General features: G+C 48.3%; 1 protein-coding gene across 2 annotated transcripts in view; it reads right to left on the bottom strand.

Annotated features, from left to right (window-relative positions):
- RXRA (retinoid X receptor alpha) overlaps positions 1-25,652 on the bottom strand; it is a 211,324-nt gene extending 185,672 nt beyond the window's left edge. The window contains exon 1 of one of the 2 annotated variants that reach the window (XM_039506652.1): positions 25,284-25,652. In XM_039506652.1, the coding sequence (XP_039362586.1) occupies positions 25,284-25,311 (28 nt within the window). In that variant the 5' untranslated portion in view covers positions 25,312-25,652. Of the gene's footprint in view, positions 1-24,843; positions 24,926-25,283 lie in introns of those variants that run through there. The other variant, XM_039506653.1, reaches the window with a different exon arrangement.
- Positions 25,653-25,973: the final 321 nt, after the last annotated feature.

Raw genomic sequence — 25,973 nt, 5'->3', positions numbered from 1 at the left:
CCCTTTTCCCTCCTGCCTTTTTAAAAGAAAGGTGGGGTTTTTATCATTTGAGGAAACCTCTCTTGCTCGTGCTTTTATATTTTGGACATTGGAGTAGGAAGTTTTCTTTCATCTCAATCTCTGCTCTGTCAGACACACACCCACACCAAGATAAGTGCGCGTTGTAACACTCACACTCTCCCTCACCTGCCCACAAACCAAAATAAATGGGTACAACACACACACCAAAATGTCAACACTCAAACATGCACACCCACACAAAGGGAAGTGAATATTACAACTCTCACTCTCACCCACACACTCCATGACAAGCGAGCATTAACGCACTCAACACAAGAGTACACAATGCTGGCTGGATTTCTGTTCCCACCTGGAAGGGAATCTTGCCGCAGGATTTATGAGGGTAACACCTTCCCGAGTAACAACCTACACTACTCGCTGAGGGTCAGATCTGACATAACATCTCTGCAATGTCTCACATTTATTTTCCTTTTAAATGGACAGCGTCGGCTTGAAATCTTATCCATTAACACACCAAGAAAAGAAGAAAATAAAAGAATGGGAGTTTAAAGTAGTTCCAGGTGCTACACTTGAACACCAACCTCCCTTCACAATTTTGGGGGCTCTGCAATCACATTTTCCTCTCTTTTCAATTGATTTTTCTCTCCCCTGCTGCTGTGTGAAAGACCAGCCCAAACAACAGAGGAAAGCATGGCTTTAATCCTGCAAAGATTTAGGCATATAAATAGTCCCATTTATTTTGATGGCCTACTCACACGTGTAAAACTAAGCACACGCCTACCTGTTTGCAGGAGCCTGGTGTAATTGACTATACAGAAAAAACAGTGAAACTGACTACACACAAAGTGCTGTCAAAAGCACTAAGTAAACAAAGTGAAATAACAGAGAAATAATGTGTTTTTCTTCTCTAATCTCTCTCAGTTACAGTAATCTTCGGTATTATCTGTAACAATAGCAGGGTTTTCTCTTTAAAATTGCCCACAACCGTGTGATTTTTTTATTGTTTTTTTTTATTATTATTATTATTTTAGGTTGAGGGTGTCCCTTTAAACTACTGAGGAAACCAATAAAATGATACTTGCACAACTGGCAGCATCAGTTTGAGGAAGTGACATTTTAAAAAAATAAATAAAGTTGAAAACCCCGAACCCTCATAAAACACAGAAAATCTGAAAAAGCTGAGCAAGTCTCCAAAGCAGAAAACACAACGGGTGACAAAAACAAAGAAAACAAACTTTACCCACTACTAAAGGGTTCGTGTTTGTAGTTTCTCACCATAAAATAAGTTTCACTTACTGAGAAGCTCATGCGACTGGCAATAAGGTACAAAACCTTTCTCCCCCGGAACAACGGTGTGAATTCAAAGCCAAGAGTCACCAAAAAGTCAGTATCATCTTACGTTGTGTGCAGCGTCACTCAGCCATGCTGGTCCCGGGATATTAGAATGACAAGGTGGGTGAAGTAATATCTGTTATTGGGCCAACTTCCGCTGGTGAAAGAGACAGACTCAGCCGTGAAGTCCCAACCTGAAGTCGAGCTGTGAGCAGCTCGAAAGCTTGTCTTGTTCACCAGCAGAAATTGGTGCAATAAAAGATATTACCTCATGGCTGTTGTGAGTAAGCTCTGTCCGATGATTTCTCAGACCCTAACCTAATCCAGGGGCTAGTCCCTCAGACAGTGTAAATCAGTGCAACTCCACTGACTTCAATTACACCACCTCAGAATCTGGCACCGCAGAACCCACCAGCATCAACGGGCACTAATTTGGCACACCCATCGGTGACACAGCTTCCACAAGCATGCTTATTACAGTCTGCTCTCTCAGCAGAAAATAACTGGGATTGGCTCAACATGGATCTGATCTGGCTCTCCCTTCTGCACCTCCTCCCATCCATAGGGAGCCTTGTTCTCTTTGGACTTCACCCGATTCCTGCTGAAACATACGGGAGCTTTTCCACTGATTCCCCCCCCGAGCACTAAACCTAGCGGAAAGCCAGGCACATCAGCAATTACTGGGACCCTGGGAAAAACCACGTGTGAACATTGTACGAGTTCAGCCTGATGAAAAATACTTTCCGTGAGGTTCCCAACTCCTCGGCCTCCCAAACGCGACTATGGCGAGCTCTGCTCAGCAACAGACAAAAGTCACAGATTTCACATGACTCAGGCTCTTTAAACACTAGCGTGCCTCCTCCCTCATTGGAGCTGCGTTGCCCGCGAACGCATGGAGTCGTCCACAGCTGCTGCAAATTGATTGATTCCCCCTGTGATGGTCAACATGACTGGCCGCATCATCAGAGAGAAGCTGTCTTTTGATTTAGTTTCCTGGACTAACTTTAAACCATTTCCCCCCCCACCCACCCCCACACACACACTTCAACTCGCTTTAACATCTGCACAGATCTCGGAAACGTTCCTTAGACCCACGTTCCAAGTCTTACAGGACGCTAACACTGGTGAGCAGCGCTGGCCTGCGTAATCCGTTAGAGCCCTCCACTGGACTCACCCAAAGGAAATAAGATTAGCAGCCTCCCGACACCTCTGTAAAGCCAGGAGGGGCCAGAACAAATCAGGGTAAAGGGGCTGGAGTGACAGCCCTGAAAACTGAACTCTTGTCCGTGTGGCAATGCTTGGGAACCTACTGACCGGGTCCTCGCACACATCTTTCCCGGCCAACGTGCCTGAACACTGTGCAGATGGCTCTGCCATGGGAGAAAGGCGCTCGGTCTCTGTGGCCCATTCATTCTCTAGCCTCTCTGCAGAGGCTGCCAAATAAGGCGGAGGTTCGTGCAACACAGAATCATAGACTTTAAGGTCAGAAGGGAACATTATGATCGTCTAGTCCGTCCCCCTGCACAACGCAGGCCACAGGATCTCACCCACTCATTCCTGTATCAAATCTATGTCTGAGCTACTGAAGTCCTCAAAGTGTGGTTTAAAGACTTCAAGGTGCAGAGAATCCTCCAGCAAGTGACCCAGGCTCCATACTGCAGAAGAAGGTGAAAACCCCCCAGGGCCTCTGCCAATCTGCCCTGGAGGAAAATTCCTTCCCAACCCCAAATATGGCGATCAGCTAAACCCTGAGCATGTGGGCAAGACTCACCAGCCAGCACCCAGGAAAGAATTCTCTGTAGTAACTCAGATCCCATCCCATCTAACATCCCATCACAAGCCATTAGGCATAGTTACCACTAAATAGTCAAAGATCAATTAATTGCCAAAATTAGCCTATCCCATCATACCATACAAACATGGATGCTTGTCCACCAAGAAGTGGACTAACACTCTCCCCACCCCAACCTTTCTTCTAATAAATGTGTGCAATAGCAAGGGGCTCCGTTAATTCCTGGTGATGTGGAATGCAGGCTACACACGTGGGTTTAGAGAGCATTGGACCCACAGGTTCCGTGGCCTGTGATGTGCAGGAGGGTGACTAGATGCCCATGATGGCCCCTTCTGACCTTCAAGTCTATGAGTCTCTGAGGTCAAGGGGAGCTGGCAGCTCATCCTGCTGAGCACAAATAAAACAGGCCCAGGGGGGTATCGCAGCCAGTCGGGAAGTGCTTTCAGGTCTGGTCTCACAGAACCACAGGGCCGGAAAGGACCCAAATGGTCATCTGGTCCAAACCTCCACACTGAGGCAGGACCACTGTCAAGCGTAGTCAAATACCAAGTTTATCAATGAGCGTCAGACGGTGTGGAAGGGTTTTGTTTTCAGTGACGCTGGCCGGGGGAAGAAGGAGAAGGAGAGTGGGGAACCGCCTCTCAAATGAGCGGGGGCAAGATCGATGGAGCCAGCACGTTGCACCTCGGGATGTCGCCATTGTATTGACACCACCCATAGAAAGGGTCGCACACTCCACACGCATTAGGGACTCTGGGCATGGCGACCTGTGAGCTCTTTAAAGGCCTCCGTCACCATAAGACGCATCTAGCCCTGAATATTCTGGCCCCACTGGGGTGTCCCCTTCCTTCCATGCCGTGGCGGGGAGGCCAAGCTGGGCAGTGGAGAAAAGAACCTGAAATCCACCGGGAGGGAATGTGCTCTGTCTAGCAAGAGGCTCACTCATGCTGTAACCCAGACATTCCTGAAAGCTGCCTGGCCTGTTCAATTTCACTGCTCTGACACAACAGGAGAGGGAAGGCTCTGCCTTAATCACCTCCCTTTTCACAGCCCTCTAATGACAGCCTGGAGCGAGAAGCCAGCCTCAAAAAGAGGCCACTGTTTGTTGTTTTTCTGTTGGCTTTTAGAAGGCGATTGCCATGAAACAGTTAAGGGATCCAAGTTCAGGTCTCCCTCTGACTTGATTGAAAGTCCACAGGGCACTTTCCTGCCACGGACTTTAGCCCCCCGTATGGAAGCTGATTTTCTTGCTAGCAAAACCGTTCCACCCTCCTTTACATCGTGACCATCTACATGGCACAGGCTGTACACACACCCCTGTGTCTCCAGTTCAAATCCAGCCCAGGTCAGACAAGCCTGGGGGTGGAACTCTACTGAAGCCATTCCCACTAGCTGAAGATCTGGCTGCAAAAGTCAGGCCCTCTTTGATGGCTGCTCAGCAGCGCACGGGGGAGTGTGTTTGGGAGGTTTTAGTCCTGTTTATAGTGGACAAGTTGTCCACACCACAAAAACCACCACCACATGTACACAGACTGGACCCCTCAGGAGAGAGGCAAGGACCTGAGCAGGTCACGGAGACTTAATTCTTCTTTTGCTCTTTGGGATACAGCCCCTCCATAGCAGGGTGAGAGGCCTTCGAAACACATGGCTGGCGGTAAAGAAGAGATCTCTCTCTCCAGGGTTGTCAATACAGCCCCTTTCAGCAGGGCTACATATACCATTTTTTAAAACACCAGGTGATGTAATGATAAGCCAGTATTTACAATTCTGAAAGCATCCCACGGGCTCCATCTCTTCCAGCTGCCAAGCACACTCTGTACTCTTAATAAAATAATTGAAATGATGAATAGCCCCTTATAGCATTCCTCTTCTACAGCTCCTGACAGGGTCAGGGATGGATGGAGAGTCCCTTCTTAGCTCTCTTTCAAGGCAGAGAGGATTTCACCTTTTTCACAATGAAATATACAATAAAAAATAGAACTGTGAATAGTAGCCATGATAATTCCTTAGACTTCCACAGAGCCTTTTCTTGGAGGATTTCAGCACCATTTACAGATGTTAATTACTAGCACACCAGTGAAATCATTGTCTTAATAATAATGTCAGAAAATCACTACAGGTCAATTTCATTTCTTACTTAGGCTGATGTGAGGCTGAATCAGTTCAGAAGAATCAATTCAGTTGACCCTGCCGATTTTAATGGTATTACAAAAATCTCACACCAATCCACGGCCAGCTCAGACTTTAACTCCTGCTAGAATATTAGCCATTGAAGAGCATGCCATAAGCCAATGGAAAGCTGGTTTTGAAATAAGGCATCATATCGGATCATTTGCTGCCAAGTCATGATGTATTGATGATTTCCATCTGCATAGTTATACAGGTAACCAAATGTGCTATTTTTTAGGTAGACTGGCTCCTACCTTATTCATTTGCAAGGATGCATTCAGTGGGGTGAACAAACCTCTCTTTTAGGTGGACTGGAAGTTTCACTATCCACATTCTTGTTAATATTTGCATGGCTGCAGCCCCTAGAAGAATGTTGTTCTAGGCACTTCCCATGGTCAGAGGTGGTCTCTGCCACGGAGAGCTCACAATCTAGATAGCAGAGAGTTCATTTTATAGCTGGGGATCTGAGGCACAGACAGATATAAGTGACTTGCCCAAGGTCACACAGGGGTCTGTGGTAGGGATGGACATTGGACCCCTCTTCCCTGAGTCCCAGCTCAGTACTTAACCACTAAGCCATCCTTCCTCTCACTATGCTACTCAGTAAAGCGCATTATTGGACACCAACCAAGGTAAAGCGACGACTTCTTGGGATCTATTTATTGTCCAGTCTCCCCGGGTGACAGCTTGTTAGCAGCTGAAAACTCTGCCTTGAGTTCCAGTGACTGCTGTACCTAGTGGAATGCAGCTGAGTCAGGGAGGCATCTCCCTGAACTGCCCCAACGCGGAAGCTGCAGGCATGAGGCAAAGCTCACTCGCTCTGGTTGCCTCGCCTTGTCTCTGAGTCTCAGTCACTCACCGGGATCCATCTGAAGCTGGGTCTCAGCCACGGCTCAGAATGGGATTTGTGCAAGGTTTGCCTTACAGCTGGCACTCTGAGTGGGAACCATGGCCCAGGCATGTCAGGGACAGTAGCTGATCCTAGAACAGCTCACTCCTACTGAGTGAGCAGACCTTGGGGCTTCTGTGCTCTGGCCAGTGCAGTCTGCAAGCCTGATCCTTGGTTCCTCTGTTTCTGCACTGGGGGTTTTGAAGCCACCTTGGCACGCTCTGTACTCTGGGCCTGGCCCCAGGTGTAAATTAGAGTAGCCACGGGGCTGCTCTAACTTATACGCTCATTTCCAAGCCCCCCTGTGGGCTCTGAGAGGCAGACACTACTTATGATGCAGTGCACTCTGGCTGTGCCCCAACTCACCCTCTACCCTGGGAGCTGGGATACATCTGGCACAGAGCTCTTACACTAGCTGGAGAGGCTGCTGTGGAAGAAGTATTTGCAGTGGGTCATTGCCACATTCCAGCGCAGCATAGAGGGACTCAGTGTAACTGGGAATCAGGCCCTGGGGGTGTTTCAGAGGAATTGCTCCTTGGCAGAAGGGCAGACAGAGGATTGCCCAATACCACTCTCTGCTCAAGCAGCAGAGGCCTGGGCTTTTGAGTAGGAAGGAGCGGAGTTTCAGTCCCACAGCTTGGATGGGTGTGGAGTTTATATAGTCACTGTGTCTGTTAGTTGCAATCCCGGATTTGTTGCAACAGGCTGGCAATAAATCCTCCTCCACATCGCTACACACACACACACACACCCACCCTCAGGCCCAGCTCTCGCCCATGGGCACCTTTCCCCCTAATGGGACCCAGCCTCTTGTTACAGATGCTGCCAGCACCCACGTTGCTGCAGCACATCCGGCCTGCTGCCCGGCATCTCCGAGTACTTGGGGCAGTAACGCGGTGTCCAGGAAACAGCTGTGAGCACAGCTGTACATGGGAAAGCTCTAAGAAGGAGGAACAGCAGCATTTGGGCATAGAAAGAAAACCGAAGGAGGCAGAGAAAAGCTAGAGCAAATCTGGAATTGGTGCCTCTGGGTTTTAAGGATGGAACCCATTTCTCGGGTAATGTAAAACTAAGGCTCTGGCCACTAACTGCGACGGAAGATTTGTTGATTCTTTCCCCATGAGCAAGGGAGAAATCTGAACAACCACATTCTTCCTGTCTAAATTCCTCCTGGAGTTCCCCTTTGGACCCAGTAGTCTCCACCCCCTGGCCTAAACAGCTGTGCAATGTTGCTGTGGGTTCTTAAACAACTGCTATCCAGAAGTTGCTGCATTTCCTTTGTGGCTGAAAAGTAATTCAAGGAAGGAAGGAAGGATAGATAGATAGATTCTGTGAAGCATGTGGAGATTTGGGGGATGAAAGCAAGATCTGATTTTTATATTTTGCCCTTCATCACTCGCTTTTCCAGAAGGACTCAGCACCCACAACTGGGAACAGGTTTTCAAACATGCTCTGCTCCCTATGGGCACCCAAATAAGTGGCCAGATTCTCAAAAGAGCTCAGCACACTGGGTTCACATTGAACCGCGAGCTCCTCGGACAATCCAGCTGCACATGCTGCATTTGAAAATATCAGCGTAAAAAGGGACTACAGCCTTAGAACTAGGCTACAAGGATGGGGAAATAACTCCCTCCCATCCCAAGGGGACTTAAGCACATCTGCCGTGATGCACCGAGGATTGCTGCAGAAGGAGAGGGCCTAGCAGAACATACACGGTGGCACTGGCTAAACGGCTCTCCAACATATTTATTGAAGGGCTAGTGAGTCCCATTTCCAAAGCATGTGACACTGTAACAAATGCCGAGCCAATGAAGTGCATCTGTGTCTCAGAGCATCATAAACAATATGACGTCTCAGAGACTCTCAGCACAGAGTGCCCACTGGGTTTCATTCTGGATGTTATGGCCCTTACTTGATATAAAAGTGGATACTCACAGTAATATATTGGTCTCTTGTAGTGGTGTTTAAGAGCTGCCGCCTTTGATCTGAATCTCCCAGATTTCCCGGGGTTAACTGTAGTTTAGTGGTTGGACAGCAGAAGGCCTTTAAATAAGTAACCTTGTTCCACATCACAAGCATGTTCTCTTAACAGGTCCCTTCTTTTGAATGGGTGTTTATACAAGGACTCTGTAAATTTACAAACAATAGGCCTCAGCTGGCCTGGAGCCATCCTATCTCTGCCTGGGCTCTCACTGGCTCTCGCAAGAGCTAAGTCAGGTCAGGCCTCCTTACTGCCTGACCGGGGACCACCAAGGAAATCCCTGTAGCTGTAGCCAGGGTGAGTCAAGAGGGAAGACGCTTCCTTTCGAGCCACTGCCCTGGCATGGTGGTAGGAGGCACTGTAGTGTGGACGGGGGCTCTGCAGTTTAGAAGAAAGGCAAAACCAATGGCCTGGCTGCATGTGGGTAACAAAGACCTTGGACAAGATGCTCATTTACACAAGCTGAGGGTCTTGTCCTCTGTGTCCCTTTCCAGAAGAGCTGGTGTGAGCTTCACTGCCCCGAGCTACATTCCAGCTGAGGTAGATCTAGCCTGCCTCCCGACAGTCCCCGTAGAGTATCCTCGAGAGGATATTTTTCAGTTCCTCACTGAGCTATTTTGCTCCGTTAAACAGCTGCCAAATCCTGCTTCAGAGGTGGCTGCATTGCAGTGGGCGGGCAAGGCGCTATTAACAATTTGCAGAGTGCTTTGGGGTCCATGTAGGTGAAAGATGCACTGTACAAAGGAGGTTTGATTAATGTCCGCTGGCATGTGTCCATTTCACATCATGTATTTTAGCTGAGGGTTGTAGAACGTTTGCGCTGTCACACATTCACTATTCTCTGTGCCCTAAGGATAGGCACTGAGACTTCCACTGTGGTGCCCTGACTTTACCACCCACATACGGGGCGAGCTTGGACAAGGCTCTTTAACTGCCTCAGTTTCCCCATCTGTAAAATGGGGATAATGATGTTGACTTCTTTTGTAAAGCGCTTTGGGATCTACTGATGGAAAGGGCTATACAAGAGCTAGGTGGCATTCGTTATTTTAACAGAAAGGTTGTGTGGATGGCAGAAGAATGTAGAGGAAAGACCTTCATCTCTCCCAGCACAGCTATGTTTCTCCAAGGTTTCTTTCCTCTGATTTACGCCTTATACTGTTTTTCCGTACACGTAACTTCACTGCCATCAATACCATTGCTCGTGATTTATACCAGTGCACATGACAGCAGTCTCTGGCAGCTTGAAAAGCTCTTAGCATGTGTTCTGTGAGAGATCTCATTCTCTGTAACTCTTCAAAGAACCCTCTTTAGTGGAGAGAGAGCTCGGGCAAGGATAAAGTCCATTCATGCTGCATCCTGTGCTCTGCAGCGCTGTTTGCTTTGCGGGCGAGCAGACAATGTGCGATTATGTGCAGCCAATGGAATCTGTGTTCTTTGCATCTGGCTGGGAGACGGTGGACAATGCACTCGAGCAGTTAATCTGGGACCTGAGGGGTAGGTCCGACCAACAGGAAATCAGAGACTGAGTTTTACACTGCCTTGGAATGCAAACAAACATGAAAGGGAGTAATCAGGGCCTCTGACGTGGGCAAATAAAGGACTAACTATGCCTCTGTGTTCATTAGCAGAGAGGGAAGCGCCAATTGCAACCACAATATACCAACTGTGTACTCTGAATGGGAGACAATTATAACCAGGGGATGTGGGGGGGAGAATACAGCCAGGGTTTGTCACTGTCGGAGTGCTGTATCAGCTGACAGTTTGAATACACCATGCTGACCCCGCACCCGTAAACGTAGGACCTACTCCAATGAGCTATGTTGATTGACACCAGCTGAGGATTTGGCCTATTGACTTCAATGAAAGCAGGATCAAGCCCTTGTAAAGAAACGAAGGGCTTGATTCCCAGCTGGTAGAATTCAGCCTAGTTCCATCCACTTTAATGGAACTATGGCCAATTTACACCACCGGGAAATCCGTCCCCTGGACTTCAATGGAGTTATGCTACATTACACCAGCTGGAGATCTGACCTATTGACTTCAATGGAGAAATGCTGATTTACACCAGTCAGGGATCTGGCCCACTGACTTCTATGGCGCTATGCTGTTTTACACCAGCGGAGGCCTTGGCCCTAAGCGTGGCACTCAGCTATAATCCTGAGTTTCTCAGGCACAGATGCCAGGATCTTACAAAACCACTTCATTTCATCAGCACGCTTTCGTGCCACCCCATGTGGCAAAATGACCACCTCCCCAAAACGTCCATGCTGTGTCTCTAGTGGAGTCCAAATTTACTGGTTCCCAGAGCTGGATGGTGCTGGAGCAACAGCGTCAACCGGCCCAGCCCCGCTGAAGTCAATGGAAAATGTATGTGACGAAGAGGCAGCAGACAAAGCTCTTAAACAGGGATCGTGATTTTTTTTATTTTTTGGTGGTCCAAAAATAGTGCCTGGTTTATTTGACTTTTTAAGCCTCCCAAAACCAGTGTTCTTGGGTTGGTAGTTTTTTTTAATAGCAAAGACGTGGACATTTCCAACCCAGTCAAAGCTAGGCTGAACACTGGGCCTAAAGGAGCTGGCAGCCTTCTGGGTCCGAAGTAGCACAGCGACTGCGATCCTTTGACGCGGCTGCGAAATGCAGCCCGGAGGGGTGGAATGCTGTGGGCAACACCACATTGTAACCGCGCCAGCTGGAGCTACCGAGAAAGCTGAGCAACATCCCACAGAGAGCAGTAAACATGTCCCTCGGTGCCAGGCCGAGGTCTGGGGTGGCACCGAGTGGGAAAGGGAGAGCAGGGAGTTGGCCGGCGCTCCAGAATGCAACTTGACTTTCACTTAAGGGCCTCCTGGGTGGTCAGATTACAGGCTTATTCCCATCCTGTGAGGGATCTCGCAGCAGAAGGAGGGAACCGTCAGACAATGTCAGAAAACATATAAGCCTCCACAGAGCTAATGAAGGGAGGGTACCATGCCCATATCAAGGTTAAAGGCTCCTGGGCAGCGGTCTGAGGATAACGGCAGGCACTTGCTGGAGGGGTGAAACACAGCAAGGGGCTCAGTGAAAAGTGGGGGAGAAGGAATAGGAAGAACTAAGGTGGGCTTATTTGGGGCGCTTGTTGATGACCGAACGGTGCAAATGCTGAGCTCAGCAATCAGGACTCTGAATTTAAACAGGCCAAATCTACAGGCCTCCACTTTTGCACATGTGACTGACTGCGTCTAAGGAAACGGACATGCCACCGTCGGTGGCATGCGGAAAGTGGAAGCTGGCTGACCCGTTCATGCAAGACATGACCAGTGGGGCAGACAAGCAAAGAACAGAAGCTGGTTGAGCCTGGCTGGAAATGAGACCTTATAGATCTCTGCTGCACCCAGGGTTACACCACAGGGGTGACCCAGGGCAATGGCACAGCCTGGTCATTGGGCAAATGGTCATTGGGCTAGTGAGTTACACAGCTCTCCGGGGCAGGGACTGCGTAAGTTACACAGGTCCTAGCGCAACGAGGGAGGTTCCTAGACACTGCTGGAACCTCAGTAAACAGTAATGATACACAGCACAGCAGCCCCCGGCACTGCCTGCTTGCCCACCTCAGCCAAGGCTGAATGCCGCTGCTGCAGCCACATCTGTAGCAACCAGCCAGCTGAGCTCAGCAGAGCAGACAACTGGGGGGGGGGCAGACGCAACGAGCTGTATTGATCTGGGTTTTTAATTTCATGCCACGATTGGCGCTGAACTTCCAACAGGTCCATCGATCCTGTTAGTTACAATTTGTAACGGGCCTGGTGATCACTGGCCTTATGTTACTGGGCCAGCACTCGCAGGGGTGCACATCGGGGCAGGTAATAGGTGGCCCACGGGCCAAATCCGGACAGCCAGACGCTTTGAACGGACCCTGAAATCTTTCTATTTACTTATTATTATCGTTATTGTTAGTATTTCTGTATTATTTTCTCTGGAGTCTGGACCTTGACTATACCTTGAGCAAGAAATCTGGACCTTGACCAAAAAAGAATTGATTCCCCCTGGTGAGAAGCCAGCCCTTCTCCTTCATAACCCAAAGAACCAGATTCCCACCCTCACCACACAGGGCCAAATGTGCACACAGGAGCCAGACACACACACAACCAGATTTCCACCCCTACGATCACACACAGGACCAGATTCCTGTCCCCGACACACACACGCAGCCAGATTTCTACCCCCGGCACACACATGCAACACATATACACCCCCTCTGGGCCAGATACAAACAGAGACCAGATTTTCACCTCAGAGACAGACACACACTTCCTCTTCAGCTGGTGTAAATCAGCTCTGCTCCACTGATTCCCACAGAGCTATGGGATTTTACACCAGCTGTGGATCTGGCCCAGGAGAAGAAGGAACAAGCAATGACAGCATCTCAAAGCCTAATTTCCATTGGACCTGGCATGCCACTACTAACCAGCACCCGCTTCCAGCGGTCCCCGAGTCTGCAGCGCAGCCACAGCAGAAGGGAAATGAAGTTGCAAAGGTTATCGTTTGAATGTTTGACTGAGCATAAAAATCCAGCTCTGAAAACAAAAAAGGGAAAACAAGAATGGGAATCGGAAGGGGGGGTCGTAAATAGAATGACTCGCTCACCCACTACATGTATTTTCTGTTAACAAAAAACAACCACCCAACTAAACAAATTTACATTTTTAAGAGTTTCTATAAAAATAAATGCCAGCTCTGTTGTAAAAGTTTATCTGTCTCCGTGTGTGTATGAGAGAGAGCGCGAGCGTGTCTGACTCCAGTATATAGATGTCATTATTTTCATGCATCTGCCTCACCCAATTTTAGTTAGTTGCTTTCTGCACCATTTCATGCTCATTTCTGCTGCTGAGCTAGACAATTGCTTTATAACTCTAGGGTGCAATTTCACTGTCTGTGAGCCACACACACACGCACGCACACGGGCGGGTTCTGGGCTGAGACAAAGCCACGGATAACCGTCGCCTTTACTATCCCCCAGCGGTTTTCTTTTCTTTTCCGTAACTTTAAAAAACAGGGGACTTAAATTAAAATGCCGAGCCACCTATCTTAATTTATGATTTGGAAGGGATCGTGGAGGGGGAGGATGGGGAATAGCGCTGGTGAGCTCTGTCTCTCTTTAAGAATTAGGAGGATACATTGGAGAGCAATCTTCTCTCACACTAGGTGCACTTGGAAGGGGAGAGGGAGAGGGAGAGACTCGCATGTTGCAGGCTGGAGGGCAAAAGCCCAGTGAATCACATCGGTGAATCACACTGGATTTTCATGATCAATTGAAAGTCACACTTGAACAAGTGCAGGTCAAATGCGAGGGCTGGATTTCAGGCGCAGGCTCCAAGAGGCTTATTCAAGTGGCTGCAGTTTCACTGGGATCGGGATGGTTTGGATCGCAGGGTCCTCTGCAGCGCTTCGGAAGCCCTGTCTTTACCTCACCGTTAGCCCCTGTGCCTCCCCGCCCCCAGTCTTACAGCCACCAACATGCGTCTCTAAGGGATCATTCCTTCCCCGTCAGGAGTGATCACCACTGAACACAGCCCAAGGGGCTGATAATCATGCACAGCAGCGCCTGACTGTTCGCCAGCCCCCTTCTCCCCACACACAATGGCCAGCCACCCACCAGAGGCAGAGGCCACACATGGCCCTTGCCACCTCCAGCTAAGGGAAGACTGGAGCTCAGCTTGAAGGAAGCACCTGCAGCTACCTGGCTCAAAGCGAGAAAGCCACCGGGGCAGGAGGGGAGTTCCGTCTTTGTTTGCCCCCACGTGCTACGACCTGTTTGCCAAGTGGGTCGTCTGCACAATATCTGGGGCAGAGGAGTAACAGGGACCAGCAGAAGATGGGCATCTCGAGCCACAGCCTGCACAGGGGAGCAGGGGCAAGGCCGGGGAGCAGCTGGGACCAGAGGGAAGGAAGACAGGCGCCTGTAGGAAACAGGTCTGAAGAAGGGGAGAAAGCTTTTCACTGGAAACCTGAAGCAAGGCCAGAGGAGATCAAGCGGGCTCAATGCTCAGTGCAGACATTTAAATGCAGAAGAATGAAGGGGTAAATACAGCGCTGGGTGGGGCGTGAGGCTCTCCCTTAGCACACCCCTCTGTGGTAAGGGGAAGCCTTCACTGCCAGAAGCCACATGCCTGGCTGGCAGGGGGATCCCCTCGGGCGCTCCCAGTGCTGGGTTCTCAAAAGTGCAGCAGCACATGACCCAGCAAACTAAGGCCAACGAAAGGATCGGCCTCACCTTAGGGCTGCTACTTGTGACGGAAGCGGGATCGGGAGGATGAAATGATGAGGCTGCTTTTTGCAGCTCAAGCGTCCCCACCACTGGGACACTCCTCCGCCCCATCCTGCGCTCTCTCACCTTGGCTCTGGCCCCTCTGGCCTCAAGCCTGCAGCTCTCCTGCGGAGCAAATGCTGCCGCCTGCCTTCTCCCGTGTACAAAGAAGTGCAGCCGCCTCACGGCCATTCCCAAGCAACTCCGTTCCCTGCAGGATCCAGTCCAAAACTGCCTTCGTTCACATCACAGGGCTTTGCTCCAGCCTCTCACTCTTTCTAACCCTTCTACGCTTTCCACTCACCTAAGGGCAGCCTGCTCTCTTTCCCTCTACACGGTCATCACTGCTGGTGTATGAGTCTTCTCCTTTGCCACCCATGCCAACGCGGAGCAGCCTCGCCGGCTCTCTCTCTGTTTCAGATCTCACCTGGACATAGATCTATTCCCTTATGCCAGCACCTTCCCATGGCTCACCCTCCTCTCACAAACCTCTGCTACTGTATCACATTGACTCTGGAATCCGCAGGTGGGACACACACCACCCAGGACGAAACTGCATCGAAACAGCCCGCAGAGTTCACAGAAAAACTCTCCGGCACTAACCTTCAGCCAAATGCATCCTATTGTAATTACATTTCTGACTTAATGCTGAGAGCCTCAGAGCCGAAACTAGACAACGGTCCTGGCAGCTCTGAATACAAAGGGGTCTCTCTGCAAGCTGAGCGGAGCAGTAAACCTCCAAGGGAGGGGATGCGTTAGGGACTTTGGATTAGGGTTCTCATCTCCCTTTCTCCAGCCTTCCCCACCCCCGGTTTCTTTCTTTTTCGGGAAAGTCTATAAACCCTGATAAAAAGCCCAGGCTCCACAAAGCAAAAAGAGGCCATGAAAAGTAACAACCAGATGGGAATCCCATTACCATTTTATTGGTCACAAATAGCAGCCCTGCCCCTTTTATCTCTTCCCTCAGCAGCAATCACACACACGGTTCAATACAAGGAAAAGGGTCAGGGTTCAGAAGAGACTCAAATCCAAATATGCCAACAATAAAGGAACCTGACCGCTAACTGCGATGGGAAATCCATCCAACAAACTTGATTCTGGCAGTTCCTTCTGGCAGCCCCAGCAAGCAAGTCATTAGCCAGAAAGGTCTCCAAAGCCACATTTTCTTCCACTTCAAGTTAAAAAGTGAGCTTGAGATCAGAAAAGTCACTCCATTAAAAAAAACCTGACACCTGGTAAATTGCACTTATCTTCTCCCCATGTATCTTCGGAGGCTTCCCTGCTCCATTAACTAACCAAAACAAGATTTTACTGCCCAGCAGCCTTGCAAATTTGTCAGGAACAATAGCTAGTTTCAGGATGGCCAATCCCAAGCATTTAAAGATCATGAGTCAGGCCCCCCCAAAAATCACGAGATTGGCTTAAAAATCGTGAGAATTTTATAAAATAATACAGTGGTTGGTTGTTTCCTTTGCCTTCTGGTTTTTGAGCCTTTCATTTTCATTCCTATTCATGTTTTCAAGTGTTTCTCCCCAACCATAAGGAATAGAAACTTACTCTATTTTTTAAAGGAAAGCCAAGATTCTCACATAATCACTTGACCTCAGAGAGTGGGTGTGTAGGAAACACAACAAATATCACGAAACTCGCAATAAAATCATGAGAGTTGGCAGCACTGCCCGGCCACTCACCAAAATCTATTCACCTTTCCCCACAGTGCCAGAACTACACCCAATTCTGATTTCAGTTTTACCAACATGCGTCTCCATTGACTTCCGAGAGATTACTCCTGGTTTACAGAAGTGGAAATGAGCTCAAAAATCAAGCCCAATGTGAGCAAAATGTTGATTCGGCAGGGGGAGAGACTAACGGGTCTAGAACCTCAGTGTAAATTTTGCCCTGTTTTGAGGAGGCAAGTGCTGCATAGATCTCGCTCTGACTCCTCTGCACAGGGGAGAATTTCACCCCTTGATTTCATTCTGCCCAGCTCAGTCTCCAGATCCAGACCCTCCTCTCAACAGTGATATGGAGCAGAAAGAACCCTGCTCTGTTTCCAAAAACCTGCCTGAGGTGCCAGCGGAGGTGGCCCAAAAAATAACACCTGCTGCCACTCGTAACCAGAGCGTATTCAATGCAGATGCTGTTGTTGGGGAATCCAAACAGCCAAGATGTCCTCACACATACCCAAGTCACAGGGACTCTGCCAAACTTAAAACTTCGGTTTGGTTCTCCTCTCGCTCACCACCGTGCTAAGTCAGGAGTGAGTCTATCAAAGTCAGTGGAGTCGCTGCCGCGTGAAACGGGTGTAAGTGCCGGGAATCAGGCCCAGCATGAACACGGAGCCCTCTCCAGAGTCTCCCATCCCAGTTTCTCAAAGCTCTTCACCAGCAGAAATGAATGTAGCTGAACAACGCTGGACACATCAGCGTCACCGGACCCATGCAGCAGAAGGTGATGCATAGGCCCCAATCCGGCATAGCACTAAAGCACACACTTAACTGGAGAGGCAGTGGAGCCTATACCTAGCGCACTAGATTGGGAGCTAACAGAGCTGGGGTGAAATCCTGGCTCTCTTGCTGTCACTGGGAATTTTGCCAGTTACTTCAACAGGCCCAGGAATTCATCCCTGGGATCTAATCTCAGCTCTGCCATTGAGTGGCTGTGGGACTTCGAGGAGTCACTTCCCCTTTTTGTGCCTCTGTTTCCCCTCCTACCTTTTTTCTGTCTTGTGTAGATTTAGGCTGTAGGCTTTTCGGGGCAAGGACTGTCTCTCACTATGTGTACATACAGCCCCTTGCACAATGCAGCCCTGATCTCAGTTGGGGGCTCTAAAGTAGACACTACTGTAAGACAAAGAATAGACGATACTAATAAATCATTTTAAGCTGGTGAGTAGTCCTGTCTGAACTGGAATCACACCCCAGGTCTTTGGACTCCCAGTCCGAGGCCTTCCATAACCACAAAACCATGTTTGTTTAACTCAACTTCAAATAAAAAGAGGGGGTTCCGGCCAGAAGACCAGAAAATCCCTTGGCAATGTGTTCAAACCAGAGCACAAATAACTGACACCTTTTAGGGAAAACTCCTCTGCCTTAGAATGTAGGCTCAGCACATCCAGTACCTGCCTCCATCTTCTCTTCTAATGCCACTTCACTTTCTGTTGATCAGTTGCCAGGAGAGCTAGTCAAAACCCAGAATATCCATTCCCCAGGGAATTCCGACATGTCAACATTTGTTTTAGTTCCGACTCAAAACATTTTTTTAAAATGTCCCATGAAACGAAATTTTCTGAAATATTTCATTTTGGATCAATCCAAATGTTGCATTTTGGTAAAGCATTTTGTTCCCGGTTTATTTTAAATGTTACATTAGCATTTGGAATAATACATTTTCAAACAAAAAGTAATTTCAAAGTGAAAAATCAAAATATTTCCTTTCTGGGGGTTCACCCCCCCAAAAAAACCCCAAAACTTTGTCAAAATAGACACATTCCAATGGAAAGTTTTGATCTTAACAAAGCAGCATTTTCTGGTGGGAAAATGTTCCGCTGGAAGATTTTCAAGCGGCTCTAGTTGCTGGCATGCAAGGGAGAAGAGGAATAGTTTGTAGGGTTTTTTAAATTCTTATTTGTGATGTCCCGTCAACTGCTTTGCTCTGCCTTCGCATCGAGAAGCCTTCGGAGAGACGCAGCCTCTGGTCTCTTCTACTCTGTCCTCCCTCCAGCCATCTCCTTTTCTTTGAGAAGGGGGGGGGGGGGGGCGGGGGAGGGGAATAAAAGACCTTCCAAGAGGAAAATGTCAGAAAACTGCTTTTTGTGTGTGTGTGAAACGTTCAGCGCTATCCCGTAGTCTAGTCTTTAAATGAAATAAAATACGGCAACTACTGACAAAAACAATTAAAATAAAACCACCCAGGCAGCTTCCTCGTCGCTTTGTAGTTATGGAGAGGTTTAAAGCCCACCTGGGTCTTTTAGGAAACATTACGGAACCCTCTCCCTGGGCTGGATCCTGCGCTGACACGCAGCTTAGTTCTGCTGAGTGCCTTTCCATTGATAAAATCCCAGCCTTCAGAAAGGAAAGGCAGACTTGTCGTTAAAGAACTCAGGAGATCTGGGTTTAATTGCTGATTTGGCCTCAACCTCCCTGTAAAACTTTGGACAAATTACTTCATTGCTCCGTGCCTCTGTTTCCCCAGCTCTAGAATTGGGATAACGATACTTCCTCCCCTCCCAGGGGTGCGCTGAAGATGTCTAAGAGATGCTCACGTACAATGGTGCCGAGGGCCATGGAAATGGATAGTAAGTCAGCTCATCACAAAGGACTGTCCCCCTACACTGCTTCCCTCAGCCTAGTTTTCAATGTACTGAGCCTTGCGCAGTCATTCTCTATGAGGGGCAGTATGGTTTAGTGGCTAGGATATTAGACTGCAAGTGAATGGAGTTTGGGAATTAGCACAATCCCCTTCATCTGCAGGGCCCTCTGTTCAAATCCTGGTACATGCCACCAGTGAAAAAGAATTTGATCTCTTGTGTGCATAACTGGAAATCACCACATAGATCAGCAACACCACGGGCAAGCCTGCATTCAGGAGGCACCAAGATTGGACTTATCCGGGGTACTACAGCTCGGGGGGGAAGGTGCATTGGCAGAGCTTGGAGCGGTGCAGCTGGGAATCAGAAATGTTCAAGCTCTAACAAACGGTACCAAAAATGGGTAAAGGCCTTTATACCTGAAGGTGTGTTTGTCTGATAAACACCAGAGCTGCCCTGCCATAGTGACAAGCTACAAAAGCTTCCCAGAAAGGACTTCACAGCCTTACGCTAAGTTGTTGGCCACTGGAGTATCCAGCAGACCGACATCAGGCATGGGGTCAAGTGCGCTTTCTCCTTGTCTTAGTTTTTACCAAACCCCCCACCTAGTAAATAAAGGGATGTCCCTGAACCAAACCCTGCACGTTCCCGGTGTAAGGAACCACTCTTGGCTTCCAGGGCTTTGCCCAAGAATGTAACATGACCCTGACATTTGGATGACTCCAGAACTTCTGTGAACTCGGGTCTCGGGGGGGTCGTGACATCATCTGGAGCCAGAGGCCCTGCCCCGCTCCTGCAAGGAGATCGGCGCCGACACAGCTTTGTTTGTTTATTTTTGTTAACGGTGCCACGAAAAATTCAGACGGGTGGCAGAACCATGGCTGTGAGGAACCTGCCCCCTACCCGGGCCGCCCAACCACAGCCCTCCACTCAGAGTATTTTTAACCCATTTCTCAAAAAAATATTTATCTTTGCATTCAAAAGGTTGAGGGACAACGTTGTCGTATATTTCTCCAGCAAGATGTTTTGATTCTCTCTTGGTCTGTGAACAGGATGGAAATGCCAACAATAATATTTGCAATGAATAACTAAAATTCTGTGGATTTCTCTCTGCGTCTCTTACTTTTAAATAAAATAAGAGAAGGGTAGATTCTGCTCTCTGTCATACCAGGGTAAATGTGGGGTCCACTGACCCTCAGGGAATTGATTCCACATGTATAGCAGAGATCTGAATCCAACCAAGGTGTCTTATAAACACAAAAACCCCTTTCCAATTTATTTTGCATACGTAAAGTCGGGAGGTCCGGCACTATATTAGATCCAAAGATATAAAAGCTGAACAGAAGAATTATTGTGCATATCTCAGTCCCCTGAGGACCTGATCCTGTGCACCTCAAGGAGATGTGAAGCACCTTTATTTGTCTAGATCATCGGATTTCCTTTTATTTACAAGAACACTCAGTGAAGACTCAATTGTCTCAAGATCCAGCAAAAAAAAATATTTGTTAATAAAAACACATTCTGTCAAAAATGGCCTTTTTCTCAAAATCGAAAATTCTGCCAATTGTTTCTTACATTTTTCTCTGACAAAAACCTTTTTTTCATTTTGCAGAGGAAGGGCTTCCTCTTTTGCCTTCTTTTTTCTTTCCCCTCCTTTTTTTTCCAGTAGCAAAATAGGGAAAAGGGGAAAAGGAGGAAAGTGCCCCCAGGAAAAGGAGAAAACAAAAAACATTTAAAAAAAAAAAGATTGTGTTCTAAATCCACCCTTTTCACAAAGCTGAACATGAAAACAGCTTTGAAATGTTTAACTGTTTGGGGGTTTCTCCCCCACCCCCTCATTTTCCACCCAGCTCTAGGTCACATCACGTCTTCCAGCTCAGACACAGTGCATCGGGATACAGCCTGGGCCACAAACAGACATCGGTCAGATGTGTCTCCTCCGTGATGCCTTTTATTCACATAACGAAATCCGCCACAGAATTCTGCCCAATGACCAGTCTCGGATGGTGACCAGGCCCCACTTATCAGGGATATAAGCAAGTCAAGATGAAGGTGCATAGGCTGTCCAGAAGTGTACATGCGTGGTGGCCTTTAACCAATCTGGATAGTTTCTTATTCTCCCCAGCACTTTGTTCTCTACCACATTCCTTTCCTTCAAAACAAAACCCTGACTTGGTTGGGGTTTTTTTTTTTTTTTGGTAACCCTGCCTGACACTTTTGCTTATTTTGATTCTACAGTTTCTTGGACAGCCAATGCTAAAGCCACGTCCTGAGCAACTGCAACTGTCCCTGGCTGAACAGCTCCGATGGGAAGACGGACTTTATGAACATGGAGACCAAATGAACTGAGCCACTCTGCGACCTCTGGTTGGGAAACAGACCTTGGATTCAACACAAGACTCCGATTTAACTGTTTCTTTCCTCCAAGAGCCTGATGCTCAAGTGTGATTTTCCTAAATGCACCTGTTCTGCAAAACCAGGTACAGCTAACTACTCACTGTAGATTTTTTTTTCTATCTATCCATGAATCTATGAAAATAAAAGCAGGTACAAAAGTTATTGGTTTGTAATGTTCAGACAGAGACCAAGCAAACAAAAACAGAGATTAGTTTCTCATCTGTATTTCTCTTATCGAACTCGGTCTATCTTGGTATTTATAAAGTCCTAGTTCAGCCTAGTGCCAGAGCATAGCCCAACTAACACAGAGCATACCATCAGCCTGAATGTCTGTAATCTCGTCCCACCAGCCCGTGCTGAGAGCATGCGCGATAACATCTTCTTGTTTTTCTCCTTCTGAGGCGCCAGCACAGCATGGCTGATGTAAAAGGGTGAGTCCAAAAGTAGGAAGGTCCCTGGCCATTTCCTATCTTGTAGAAGGGAAACCTACAGCCCATTACGAAGAAGGCCCGTGTGCACCAAGAGTTATTTGGGAGTTTCACTCTGGAGAATTGTTCACTCCAGTGTCCCTGAGCAGCACAGCCATCTTGGTAAGGCAGCCATGGGAAGAGAGGCAGATACGGAGATATCAGGAGTACTGAGATACTAGTCATTGAAAGGCTTTTGGAGGGCAAGTTCAGGGCCTGGTATTACCTGGGGAGACAGTGCAGGGTGGAGCATTAAGGGGGGGGGGGCGTTCTCAGAACCCCACGGCGGTTAGAAGATGTACTGGCACACAGTGCACTAACTGGCGTTTCTTCATGGCATTCACTGGTACGCAGATAGGTACACTCCATTATAATCTTTAATGGGCCCAGTTCTGCCCTCATTTACACCGGTGACATTAACCGAGGGTCACTGAGGGCAGAACGTGGCCAGAAATCTTTACTTATTGATCCTCTTTAGGCCAAATTGAACCTCAAGGAGTCTTCAGTGGGACAGCATAGTACCCAAGGCCTGATTCTGGCCCTCTACCAGTATGTGTTCTCTGTGATCATCCAGCTAAGAGCCCTGCGCTTTGCAGGGAATACAGGAACTGCACAAACTTTTTTTCCCCGTAATTCAGCCTCTGATTACAACTGCCAGCTTCCCCCGCTGTCCCTCTAATATTTCCAAAACAGTCCCATGCTCAACAAAGTCACTTCTCCCTGTTCCTTACCAATCAGACTGCACAGAGCTGCAGACGACCCCTGTCCCAGCGAGACATTCTGATTTCGCTGGGAAGGACTCAGACAATATTCCAAGGGGTTCCTCTCTTTCTTGAGCTCTGCGTCTGCCCTCTGTGACCAAACATGAACCCTCATCTCCCCAATCTGAGCCTGGTGCCCTAAACACAAACCAAACTTTTACAAAGGTGGAAAATGCACCTGGGTAAATAAAGCCTGGGAATTGTTCATACCCGCAAGTCATTAACTAACACTGAGCTCCCAGTTCAAACAGCTCCTGAAAGTGGACGAATCTCTAAGCTAATGGGTTTAGCTAGCATTGTGGATCTCCTCTGAATGCTTCACTAGACAGACAAGATCCTGATGGGCTGAAGTGTGTGTTGCAAATTTCTATAGCAGAGAACCAGGCCCTGCCTCCACCATTTATAAATGAGTTTATAAATCAGCTTTTTTTTTCATTTGCATCAGGGTAAAAATCCATCAGCCTGGTCCCACATGTTCCCCCACCCCCCACCTTAAGATCAAATTTCTAATAACGCTACATTTTGTTTAGGGCATATAACGCCCGGCTATCAAAATATCTCAGGTACTATAGAAAAACACAAGAATCGATTTAGGAAGTCAGTAGAGGTTTTTGCCTTTGTCTTCGATGCGGGCACCTAGGTGGCTCCCAACATGAAGCGTAAATAACATACAAAGCTGCAAATAAAATTAAGGCATTTGTTGGGGGAAAGCAGAGAGACAGCATCACAGCACTCGGCAAAACATGCTTTTTTAATGGTTTCAGATGCTTTGGTCTGAGCCACCCAAAATAACAGTAATAAAAAACTAAATCTGTTTGATTGAAAATAAAAGATGTTACGGGTGTCAAGCTGCAGAGGGGATATTTCCACTTGGAACAGCCACTTGGGCACTTCAAGGGCATTTTTATCGCCCATCAAAATCAATTGCATGTGGCAATAAAACCACAATGATTTTTAGGACCAGATCAGGTCCAAAGAACCTGACACAGAGCGCAGGGGCTGAGGCTGCTCCAGCTGAATGACCGCTGGCGCATGGGCGAATGGAAGGCACCGGTTTTGCTGTGGTTTATTCTGCCATAAAAAAAGAGGTTCATGTTTATTAAAACGGTGACTCTTTAAAAGGATCCGTGCGCTGATATGAACCAATAGAACTCACAGTTCAGGGTAGCACCTTGCTCTGCATCACGCTACAGTGCTGTAGCTCATGTCATATGTGTGACCAGCCCTAGTACCCTACTAATACAACCTGGGGGTAAAAAGGTGAGATGGAATTTAGGGCCAGATCTTGTGCCCATTGATACATCATCAGGAGTTTTGCCATTGAGCTCAGCGAGAGCAGAATTGGGCCCACGGTCTGAGCTGTGAATTCCCTGTTTCTGTAGCCCAGAGTTATTCTCCCAGAGGAGTTTGATATAACTTTTTTTTTTTAATGTTGACCTGTAGAATAAGTTCAAAGCCACAGCACTTTTCTGAAATCGAGACACGAGGAAGCTTTTACTCTTACAAGCCAAGACTTGACTCCCTGGCTGAAACGCTGGCAAAATCCAGCTGAAAATAAATTTAACACACAATAAAACAAAACCAACGAACCATCCGGTGTGATGCATTTTTTTCTGGAAAAAGAAGGAGGACGCAACTGAAATACATCTTTTGGATCAGCACTTGACTGTCAATGTATAACAGGCAGGCACCTTTAACCCCAGCAATTACATTTTGTCTCTGCCAGCCTGCACACTGCAAATGCCTACGGAGGAAGGAGAGGAGAGGGGTGGAATAGGAAAAAAAAAAAAAAAAAAAAAGGAGGCTGAAACAAACAAGTAAATAAAGAAGAAGAAAAAAAGACTTTGCAACATGTCGAACAGGGCTCCAGAAATAAACCAGAGCATTAGCTCAGTGCAAGGCAGAGCCACAGCCTGTTGTGCAAAACAAAACAAACCAGTGTCTGGAGTCGGGGGGGTGCCCCTCAAAATAGCAGTTTTCACTCCAACCCTGCTTTTTCTTTTAAAACGGACAAGGCTGGAGGGGCTGGTTCCTATGCCCCAAACCTGAGATCTGGAGTCTTGGGAACCGCTTTTAAGGCAAACTTTAGTTGTTGTTGTTCTGCTCTGGCTGCACCTTAGCTGGTCCCGCGTTTGAAAATAGCGCTTGCGACTGTCACTTGCCTTCGCAGATCTCTCGAGCGCTCTCGCATTTTGCTCCCTAAAAATGTCTCCAGATGGTCCCATCTCCCCGCCCCCCCTCCCCGGCCCCACGCCAGCAATGCCAAGCCCGTGCCATCTCCCCAACACTCCGGACACGAAGCCACACGCATTTCCAGCCCTGGTCACGGCACTTTTTAAAACCAAACAAATAAAATAAATCAACTCCCCCTTCCTGAGCAGTAGTTTAATCTGTGGTTTCCATCTGCAAAACACAATGAGGCTCGCTCGACAGTTGTCTTACCCAGAAAAGGCAGGGAGGGGAGAGGGGCTGGAGGGGGAAACCACCAGACACGCATCTACTCAAATTGTTCCTTGCAAAGAGGGACCAACCAACCGAACGAGGATCGCGGCTTCCCAGGGCAGTCGGCGAAACTGACAACAACTCTCCACGCTGCAGCGGTCACCCCAAATGCCTCCCCTTCCCATGCATTAAACAAGCCTGCTCCAGCCTGCCTGCCTCCCTGCAATCGCGTTTGGAAAAGGGGGCGTGGGGGGGTCCCGGATCAAACGATCAGCGCTGCAATAAAGCCACTTTTTTCATACCCCCCCATCCCCTCCCTCCACTTCTCCGATCGCCTCTCCTGTCCCCCCCTCTCCCCCCAAACCCCTGGCGATCTGGAGCATTTCAAGCCGAATACATTGCGCCGTGTGGCAAAGCAGAAGCCTTTGCAACAAACTCACCCAGTGGCAGGAAATGTTTGGTGTCCATATCGGCTGTTTAACTCATGCCAAAACGAGTTGTGAAGATCGGTGGAGGCAAAACACACGCGCGCGCAGAAATCAAAGCAAAAGAGAGGAAAAAAACCGGGGGGGGGGCCGAGAGGGGCAGGCCAAAAAAACAAAACAAAAATCAAAGCCTGCAGCTTTGCCTTGATTTAAAAAATAAGCAGCAGCAGAAGGCACCCCGCACGGGAGCGGGTGGGATAGGAAATCCAGTCCCCGTGTGTGTAAGCCCAAGGCAGGGGGAGTTGTTTCAAACTCACCCAACAATGTAACTAAAGTACTTGTGTCTCTGTGTCTCTCTATTCCAACTACAGGAGCTGCAATGCAAAGGGGACCCCGCCAAGGGGGAGCGGGAGGGCCAACCTGGTAGCAGCGACGGCGCTGCCAGCTGGGAGGCTGCAACCGACCAGTTTTAAGGGTTGGCGGCTGTGTGCTTCAATCCTCAGCTCGTTTTCTGGCGGGCGGGGTGGGGGCTTTCAGAGGGGGCTGCTCGAGGATCAGAACAACCACCGTAAATTGTCTCATGCCTGCAAATGTTAATTTAACAAAGCTGCAGGATTTAAAGAATATTAAGGGGAAACGCTGGCAAAGTGCCAACTCACAGGTACATTTATTTGAGGAGGATAAAAGACCTGCTCTGTTGTGTAA

Source organism: Mauremys reevesii, linkage group 19 (assembly GCF_016161935.1).
Source record: "Mauremys reevesii isolate NIE-2019 linkage group 19, ASM1616193v1, whole genome shotgun sequence".
Taxonomy (NCBI): Eukaryota; Metazoa; Chordata; order Testudines; family Geoemydidae; genus Mauremys; species Mauremys reevesii.
This window is presented reverse-complemented; position numbering and strand designations above follow the sequence as displayed.